We start from the raw sequence: 9,653 nt of genomic DNA on the forward strand, positions 1-9,653 counted from the left end.
AAAAAGTATAAATCTTATGCTCACACTGACTGCAAAAAGTATTTTCATTGATGCTTTCAGTCCCATGGTATAAATGGTTTTGCACAAGCAGCAATGGTTTAATTTTATTGGGTGGTATGTTTGGTGAAGCTGAGTGAATTGAAATAACCTTATTTTCTCTGTCTGGTCTACAATCTTAAAACAGTAGAAAGCAGAAAAAGTGTTTTCCATATTAATAGCGTGCAGTAAACAGAGTGAAAAGATCAGACATACAAGGAATTGCTATTTTTGCATAGTCACTGTTCAGAGCAGAACAGCAGCTTTAAAGAAAGCATTCACATCTTTGAATTGCCAGCTTGATCCACAGAATGTTCTGTGAATTTGATTCATTTGTGAATCAAATGAACAGAGAGCAGGCATTCTATCTTTGAAAAATATGAACAAATAAATGGTACCATAACAGATTTATTGGTAATGTGTAACAACTGCATTTAGGGATGATCTCCGTGTGCTGCAATACATTTTGAAAAGGGATAAATCCCTATGTACTTATAAAATCGGCTGACTGTAAGTGCAGTACAAGCAGGTAAAAAGGAAAACAAGTGAAACAAGTGAATTAGGCGGTGTTTCCCTGTCCCAAGGGCGGCTTCCCAAGGGCTCCCGTGTGCGCTGGGCTCGCTCCCCGCGGGCGGCTCTGCGGAGCGGGCACAGCGCCCGGCCCGGACACCCCGCCCCGGCCCCGCGGCCATAAGAGGGCAGCGATCCCCGCCGGGGGAGCCTGGCCACGCCGCATCGCCGAGCCACAGCCCCGCCGGCAGCACGGAGGTGAGAGCGGCCGGGGATGCCGGGGGATGGCCCTGCCCGCGGGATGGTGGGTGCTGGCAGGGCAGAATCACCGCTCCGCATCGCCTCTGCTCGGGAGACTCCTCAGCCTTGCGGACGGGCAGCACGCAGGGCTGCTGCATGGAAAGGGTATTTTTGTTAGGATGTTTTCTGCCGTGTCTGGTAACAGTCTTTCCGTTCGGGCACTGAGTGCTGAGCGGGGAGGACATCAGCTGCGGGATCAGATTCAGTAGCTTGGGGTGGAGAAACAGGAGCCAGGTCGCAGGGTAGGAGACTTTTACCGAAGGGATATGAACAAAGTGAGTGCCGGGCAATAAGGCTTCTTTATTTTCCCAGCCTTTGGGTTGGCAGCTCTCCCTCTCAACCAAAGAGATCAGTCTCTGGTTTGTCCGTTTGTGAAGTCTGCAGGGAACGCTGCAATCCGAATTATTATCATATCCCAAGAGGGTCTCCATAACCCATTACCCAAGAGGGAGGTTCGAGAGGTGTTCACTTTGACCTGCTGGCACCCATCCAAACCGGTTCCTACCGGGTTCCCCTGACTGCTGGGCTGGAGACAGGGCTGCAGGCAGAGGCACAGCTGAGGGGACCTGTGACAGCAGGGACAGCAAAACCTTCCTGAAGCTCCGGAGCTGACCCCATGCCTGCCCCTCTCCTCATCCTGTGGCTCTGCTGTCTTTGAGAGCCCCTGGCAGCAGAGTTTTGGTCTCTCATGACCTTCCCCCAAAGCCAGAGCTGCTGCCAGCGCCTCCCAGCAGAATGCCCTGAACGCAGGTCTGACCTTGCTGATCCATGAGTGGGGCCCTGGGGTGGCCGTGCTTCCCAATCAATGGGAATTGCTGCAGCTTGCCCAGGCTGGTGCTCCCACTGTCCCCTCTGACCTCAGGGCTGCACCACAACCATGTCTGAGCTGGAGAAGGCGATGATCGCCATCATCGAGGCCTTCCACCAGTACTCCGGGAAGGAGGGAGACAAGCACAAGCTGAAGAAATCCGAGCTGAAGGAGCTCATCAACAACGAGCTGAGCCACTTCCTCGGGGTAAGCACTGCCCTCCCCACAGCCTGGCTGGGCTCAGGGGCCATCCAACAGCCCTGCACTCCCCAACTTTGCCTCCCATGGGAAGCCAGCACAGGTGAAGAGGTTTATTTACACAGCAGGACATTAAATCCTTTGCCCCAGCTCTACAGAGCAGCAGGATGAGTGGAGCAGCCTATATGGCAGACTGAGGTATGGGTTGGATACTAGGGAAATGACCTTCCCTGACACGGGGGGGACAGCCTTGCCCCAGGGGGCTCAAATGTCCCTTCCCAGCAGCACAGCTGTGGCTGCAATTCCCCTGGGCACAGGACAGTGCCCCACCAGCCTGGGAACAGCCACAAGATCTTTGGGATGTGTCTGAGCACAGATTCAGCCATGAGAGCACTTAGGAAACGGGGACATGTTACTGTCTGGGCCTTGCTGTGGTCCTCCCCAGCTGTGGCTGCCTGTTTCTATCCCCCCAGGAAATCAAAGACCAGGAGACTGTGGACAAAGTCATGGAGGCACTGGACGGCGATGGGGACGCAGAGTGTGACTTCCAGGAGTTTGTGGCCTTCATTGCAATGGTCACTACTGCTTGCCACGAGTTCTTTGAGGAGGAGTGAACTGGGGGGAAGCAGGTGAGCCCCTTCTGCTCATGCTGGAGAGAGGCAAGGCATCATTGCTCCTCCAGGAAAAGGACTGGCTGTCATTACAGACACCTTAGAGTTCAGCTTGTGCTAGACTTAAGCAGCTTATTAAAAGTGCTGTGGCTTTTTGAACAAGAAACACTTGTGTGGCTCAGGAGAGGCTGTTGGCTGACGCCCATTGGGCTGGGTGCAGTGAGAGTGCCTTGCCTCAAGCTCCTTCCCTGCTGTTTTAAATCAGGAATGTCCATGGGGCTAGAAGCAGAGGGATGCTGTGATCCAAGCTTGCTTGTGAAGGAAAAAATGAAATTCAAGGGTTGAAGGAAGAGGTGATGCAGAGGGACTGGTTTTGGAAACTTGCTGCTGAGCCCACTGGCCTGAACAGAAGGTTCCCAGAGATTTCTGTGGGCTCTGGGCATGGCATTAGAAACCAGCTCCTGTCCCATCACAGGTGCTCGCAGAGCCCAGCCATTTCTTGGTACATTGAGACACCCTTGGCTTGCAAGGCAAAGTGTAACAATCTAAAAGCATAACCATCTGACAGCTCAGGCTTTCACTTGTTGATCAATCCTGCTTTAGCAGCCTGCAGAACTGGAAGCAACAGCATATGAGGCTCCTGCACTGGGGTCAGCTCCTGGCCTGGGATATGCCTTGACAAGGGGTCCAGGCTCAGTCAGAAGGGAAGTGGGAGTGGCCCAGTGTGACCACAGACCAGGCACAGCCTGCCGAGTGTGTGGAAATGACAAGGAATAAAACGTTGGTTTGGCCTCTGGTGAGAAATGTGTCCTTTTGTGCCAGGCTGCTCTGCACTGAGAGAGAAAGGCTGGGGGATCAGGCCTGAAGCACTGCTACAGCTCATGCCCTGGGGTTCTAGTTGGGCACTGACCCCTCTCCCCTTCCCTGGTGTCCTTGTGACTGTCCAGACAACCTCCACTGGCACCAGCACCGAGTTCCAGCTGGCTGCCCACACTGCCAGCTGTACCTGCCAGGACACAGGAACACAGGGGCCCTCTGCAGGATGTCGCTGCTGCTACTGGGGACATCCAGGGGCATGCAGTGCTGAGCCCTTGCAAAGCCTCAGCTAAACCCAGAACAACCTCCCAAAGCCTGAGCTTCTGCCTTTCCAGTCTGCACCTGCCATCCAGCTCAGCAACACCCATGAGCTGGACCTTCCTGCAGCTCCAGCAGTGACAGATTCACAGCAAAGATGCTCTCAGATGCTACTGGTTTTACCTCATTCCACAAATGATAATGATTTTATGCACAAAATTACATCTTTGGACAGGGACCATCTTGCTATTCTCACCAGCCTCCCCCAGGTTGTGCAAGGGGATGCTCAGGCAGAGCCAGGCCCAGAAGAAGATGCCATTATCTGCAGTGCTTTTAAGCACAAAACACATTTTGCAGGATCAATTCTTGTTTGTTTCCTAAATCTACTGTCAGTACCAATGGTTTCTCTAAGTGCCTCACCTCTCTTGCCTTTTCAAACAAAACACTTGCCTTCTTTTAAAGACTACAACTTAATTTACTTCCACAAGCAAGGATCTAATTAAAAGTAGGTGGTTTGGTCAGGAACCCTTGAAACTCTGGGTTAAAAAATGCAGATGACATGAAAAAACCTCCCAGGGCTCCTTTCCAAGGTGGAATGCCCTGTAAGCACAGAGTGTTCTGCACACTGTGAGCTGGTTGTGGGCCCAGCAGTCTGACCCATTGCTGCACCTCAAGAAGTGTTTGCATTGAACTTTGTGTCAGAGAAAGGAACCACTTGGGAGTAGTGCTGGTGCAGCACATCATTTTGTCTAGATAAAAGTTAAACCAGACGCCCTACCTCCCATGAGCCACATTGCAAGAGGGACAGGAAGAGTTCATTTTGGGATTTTTTAACAGCCTTTCCAAACTGCTACAGCTGTTAGAAGTGACATAACTTTAAAAAAATAATTAATGGTTTTATTAAATTTTGTTTTAATCAATCAGAATCGGTATATTAATTATAAGCAGTACGTTAGTCTTGTATCATTTAAAGCCAGCATTTAGCAAAGCTGTCTAAAGTTACTTTTTTGGGAAAATTTCTGACACATTAAGTTTTGATAAACTAAATCTGATATGCTTCAATGAACAAGGCCTGGGAGATAAAGATGTATTGTTGAAGCTGGACATCTGGAATGCAGAATTTAGGGACTACAAGGACATTTTGCAGAAACCAGTAGAGACTAACAAAGACTGTGTCTGTGTGTTGAAAAGTCCTTACTGGAGAAAACAGATACTAAAACCCCTAAAAATATGGACTGATTAGCATGAACAGTGAGGAATCAATAACTAATAGAGGACTGTATACTAAGAAATGAAATATAATTATGCAATTTAGAACCAATGAACATTAATTTGTTTGCTAAAAATGTAGAAATAGGTGGAAAAGTTTTGTATCTGTGCCTGTGTAGAGGCTGGAATTTTGTCAGCCATTTACAAACCCTGGCCAGGAATAAAGAACTGCCTCACTCTCCAGCACTACAAAGACACTATTAGAGGACATGAAGAACACATTTTTGTCCTTGCACATTTTTCTGTACGAGACATCTATCCAATCTTCAGTCCTTGCGAGGCTGCAATGTGCATGGTGGTACTTTGAGCTGAAAAGGACTGTGCAGAGAGCACTGTGCTTCTTGAAGGTTTTAAAAGAGAGGGGGCTTCCCCTTGAATGTGGTGCAAATGCAAGTTTCCAAAAGTTTAGACAGCATTTCACAGGTTTCAGGGGCAAATTCAGGGCAAGCTCGTTGTCCTGGCACAGCTCTCTGAGCTGGGCGCAGCGTCCTGGCTGTGAAAGGAGCGTGGCTGCCACTGGCCTGCCAGCTGAATTCCCAGTCCTAAGCTGGCAGTCTTAAGGGTGAAGTTAAACAAGAGCTACTTGTGCTGCTACCTGTTCCTCTTCCAGCCCCCCTGTGGGATTACCTGTGCCTACCTTGAGGCTCTGAAATCCAACAGAACACAATGGTAGAGGCAGCAGAGAAGGGAAGGACAGAGTGCACCGGTGAGTGTGATGTGGTTTATGTGCAGCAAGGGAAAGGTGCAGCCCTGCACTGGCTTTTACTTCTAGAGCCTTTTTCTATGAGAGCAACTGCTGGACTTTGCAATGAAGATGTGAGAGTGAAAAAAGTGATGGCAAGTCTGTCTGGGAAAGGAGATACAGAGCATTGTGTGCAGTTTAAATGCTGTTAATAAGAGAAGGAGGTACTTTGACAACATCTTCTGTCTTGACACTTCCATCTCTGTGACCTCTAGCTGCTTGGACACGGTGACATTGAAAGTATGTGAAAGTGACTGTGCTGTGAATATCGGTTTGCACAGGAAAGAGGGTAGGTTGGCAAATGCCTTCTGTCCTGGCACATCTGTCAGTCAGAACTGCAGCTGGAAAAGCTTTACTCTAATGATGGACTCAGCCACTTTGAGAGAACGTGCTGATGCTATATATATAATTTAGGAGGAAAATGTTCATCACCAGTGTGTTTTGTCCAGCTTACAGACTGCAAAGGCACTATAAAGGCCAGCAGTGGCTTTTTGTTGTAGAACTCTTCCTTTGCGAGCAGCTGCTGGACATTTTGAAGGGGTCTGGGATCTGCGAGAGTTAGAGTGCAAGATGGCACACAGATCTTGAGGGAAAGTGCATATCTCCAGGGAGCTGGATGCAGCTCAGTGGGTGTGAGTTACATGTTGAGCAGCTGGTGGCACAGAAAAGGTTCTAAAACGAAGAGGTTGTGGTGCAATTGCCTTTTCTTTTGCAGCCTATGAACTGCACAGCCAACACAACCACACGATAGCGCTGTTGACTCACAAAACAAGGACACGCACTGGGCCCAGCTCAAAACCACCGCCAGGACAGAGCCGGGTCAGAAACGTCCCTGCTCGCAAATTAGCTCTGTCAGGACAAAAAGGTTTGGCTGATCTTCCCCTTCCAAGTACCAACTCTTCCTTGCAGCACATTCAAATGCCCTAACAAGCCTTTTCACTCTCACAGAGTCCAGTAACAAACTTGAAAACATCTGCCAAAGCCAGGGCTCATGAAAGTGTCAGTGGAGAAAGCTCTTTGCTGCCTACAATTTCAACTGCCCCCATCAAACTACAAACACATCCCTGCTATAGCCCCTTTCCTTCTCAGCTCTGGGTACCATCCTAAGCCTTCAGTCTCACAGAGTCGGGATCCAAATGGGATGGCACCAGGGACTGCTCACACACTAAAGCTACAACGACAAAAACTCAACAGCTTGGCATCTGCATTCCCACTGACTGTTCAACAGCTCTAACTCAGAGAACTTGGGAAAAGCCTTTAAATTCACTGAGACCCCCCAAAGTGCCCATCCAAATTTGCTTTCTTTGCCAAAGAGAGGAACTAGAACTACATCTCAAAAGAAATGGCATTTCCTCGTCCAAAATCCAAAACATCCAGGGACTGATCCCCTACAAAGGTGTCAGGTATGTTACTGTTACTGGGCATTACCTGCATGGGGCACTAGATATGCTGTACACCAACACTCAGTGTAGCTGCTTACCTTGTCCAAAAGAAGTGTGCTAGCACAATTTCAAGAAGGCTGACTCTGAGAAGTGGAAACCACATGCCAAATTGAAATCTTTCAGGAGGGAGACCACCTTTCAAAGATGGATACTGACTCCATGATTGCACAAATTGAGTCAGTGCTTCCAAACAAAATATACCAGGAGAGAAAGTTGCTGCCACCCTTGAGCTGCACAATGCAGCTTTTTAGCTGCACCTAAACACTGGGGCTACTTGCTTTCCTTCCCATGAGAAAGCATTGCCATTCTCATTCAGGAACTTACCAAGCAGAAGTTGTGTACCACATCCAGCACTGACTGTGTCCAACAATGGCTCCTACACAGAAATGTCTTGCTGGGCTATACCATGCCCTTAGCTTCTCACTGCTACACAGCCCTGTGTTCTGCCTCTCTTGTCATCTCAATCTAACTGGAAACACTTCTAGCACAGCAGCACCATCTGGGTGAAGAGAAGGAGAAATGAAGCACATGTTTTTATCCTGGCACATTTTTGTGTGAGACTCCTATTGGGACCTTTAATCCTTATGAAGCTGCAATGTGCACAGCGGTCCTTTGGGCTGAGAATGTCTGTGCAGAGAGCTGATCCCTATGGCCTTTGTGCCTACTGACACTTTCTGTGTTGGCTACTTCAAGCTGCTGGACATGCTGGTGCCACTGATGTGACACACAGGGTGTGCATGAGTGTTGGGGGCTTCCTGCACCTGCTGGGTATGGGCCCCATCCTCCTCCCTGAGGGGCACAGGTGCTGACAGTGCTAGGTGCCAGACTGTGCAACCATGCCCCCCAAATGACCTCCTGGCTATCTTAGCTTATCTGGCACAGTGGAGACTGCAGCAACCTTCCTGTGGCTGGCCCTGAGCCCCTCCACTACAGCCTGAGCTATGCTGGGCAAGGTGAGGGGATCACCTGGGCAGCTAGTGAGTAATGGTGTCCTTTGGCTTTACTGCTGCACAATGGGCTCTTCCCATGGCCCTGCCTGCTCCCTGAGCCCACCCCTGCTGCCCTGCTCCCTGTGCTGGGGGAGTCTCAGCAGCTGGCAGGACCACTCCTGCCTCCTGTGTTTGTATCCCTGGTAAAGTGTACTATCCTTGCTTTGGCTGGAGATGCCAGGCCATGCCATGCCATGCTATCCTATTCCATTCCATCTCATCCCATCCTAACTCCCCTGGCTGGCAGGGACATGTTCATCTCCTGAGCTGTTGCTTTCCAGGGCACCCTTGGTCATTCAGGGAATCCTAAGAGTATGGCCCTTGCCCTCCCCAACCCTTTTCACACCCAACAACCCCCCCTCATTCTCATCTTTCCTTCCCAGGGGACACAGGGGCCCATGGGATTCCTGGCCTGCAGAGAGAACCTTCTTTACCCTGACAGCTCTGGAGAATTAAGTAGCACAGCCTGATGAAGTTGCTGGAGGGCATCATCCCAGTGCTGCTGTTTGTGCTTTTCCTTTTCAGCCAGTGCTTCCTCCCTGGCAGTCATCAGCCTGGATCTGGCTTCAGGCCTTTCTGTCCAACTGGTGCCTTCTGCAATGTCTCCAAGGGGATAAACTTCAGTGGATGTCTGGCTGCAAACCAACAGGGCCAGGGCCAGTCTGTGCCTGCAGCTGGAGCCCAGAGGCCTGGAGAGGCTCAGCCATGCATGGAGCAGCTGCTTTGCTGCAGCATGGCAGTGACATCCTGCCAGCCCTGCCCTGCCAGCCCCATGGCAGAGATGTCATACCTGACATAGTGGTGACAGCAGTGCAGCTTGGCAGAGGAAACACAGGAAATTCAGGAGCATCCAGGCTTTACAGCTGCTTTACCTGCAAAGCAATTGCAGTGAGGTTTTGCAGAAAAAGCTCTTAATGTATTAAACTGTCTGATATATGAGTGAGAACTGTGCTAAGCCAAGATTTTGACCTAACAGCTTGAGTTTCAACATTCATCAAGTCAGATTGGCAAGAGCTGTTCTGAAATGTTTAATAAGCTTTTTGTTTTAAGATTTACTTTACAAGGCAACTTGTATCACTTTCATCAGTATCTCAATACAAAAGTCTTACAATGCTTTGTTTGCTAAAAAACTACAACATGGAACTGGGGGTTAGGGAGTTGTCTCCTTTTGCCAGCTGTTTTGGGAGGAGGGCTGTCCCACAGCCTGCTGCTGCTGGAGGCTGCTGGACTCAAACAATAAGTTACACAAGTTCTGTACATAATTACAGTCAGAGTATGCAGCTGTATAATACACCACAGGTAAACACCACCAGGGCCCATAACTACTACAAAGGAGAGCTTTTTCTTGAAGATTTCAGTTTATTTGACTATGGATAAATCTAATCTATCAGGGGACTGACATCCATCTTTCTTAGGCACTGATCCAGGCAGAATTGCCTTGCAGAAAAAACTGGCTCTTTTGCAAACTTGGGCATTATTAAAAAATTTTTATGTAGCTCTCAAGTCTTCAACAAGTTTATAAAAATAATTATTTGCTAGTCTTGTGCCCACCTTCAAACACAGAATTACTTGAATAACTTCATATTCTCTTTTTGCATTAGGCTCACTGCAGTATTAGAGCAGGCAGAAACTTCGGAATCTTAATTAGTCCAACTGTGACCCAACCAACGGGAT

At 49.1% G+C, this 9,653-nt stretch overlaps 1 protein-coding gene across 1 annotated transcript; it reads left to right on the top strand.

Annotated features, from left to right (window-relative positions):
* The first annotated feature begins 749 nt into the window (after nucleotides 1-749).
* On the top strand, nucleotides 750-3,259 carry S100B (S100 calcium binding protein B). Its single transcript, XM_054278129.1, has 3 exons — nucleotides 750-804; nucleotides 1,709-1,861; nucleotides 2,326-3,259. Exons 2-3 carry the CDS (start codon nucleotides 1,724-1,726, stop codon nucleotides 2,464-2,466), a joined length of 279 nt encoding a protein of 92 aa, XP_054134104.1. The 5' UTR covers nucleotides 750-804; nucleotides 1,709-1,723; the 3' UTR covers nucleotides 2,467-3,259.
* The last annotated feature ends 6,394 nt before the right edge of the window (nucleotides 3,260-9,653 follow it).

The sequence above is a fragment of the Melozone crissalis genome, unplaced genomic scaffold (genome assembly GCF_028551555.1).
Source record: "Melozone crissalis strain CALT ecotype California unplaced genomic scaffold, PUWL_Pcris_2 ptg000023l_1, whole genome shotgun sequence".
Classification (NCBI taxonomy): domain Eukaryota; kingdom Metazoa; phylum Chordata; class Aves; order Passeriformes; family Passerellidae; genus Melozone; species Melozone crissalis.

Bases quoted from the DNA above. Each gene is read 5' to 3' on its own strand.
- S100B (XM_054278129.1), top strand. From the start codon at position 1,724: ATGTCTGAGCTGGAGAAGGCGATGATCGCCATCATCGAGGCCTTCCAC. The intron at 1,862-2,325 runs GTAAGCACTGCC...CTATCCCCCCAG, and splicing joins AGCTGAGCCACTTCCTCGGG to GAAATCAAAGACCAGGAGAC.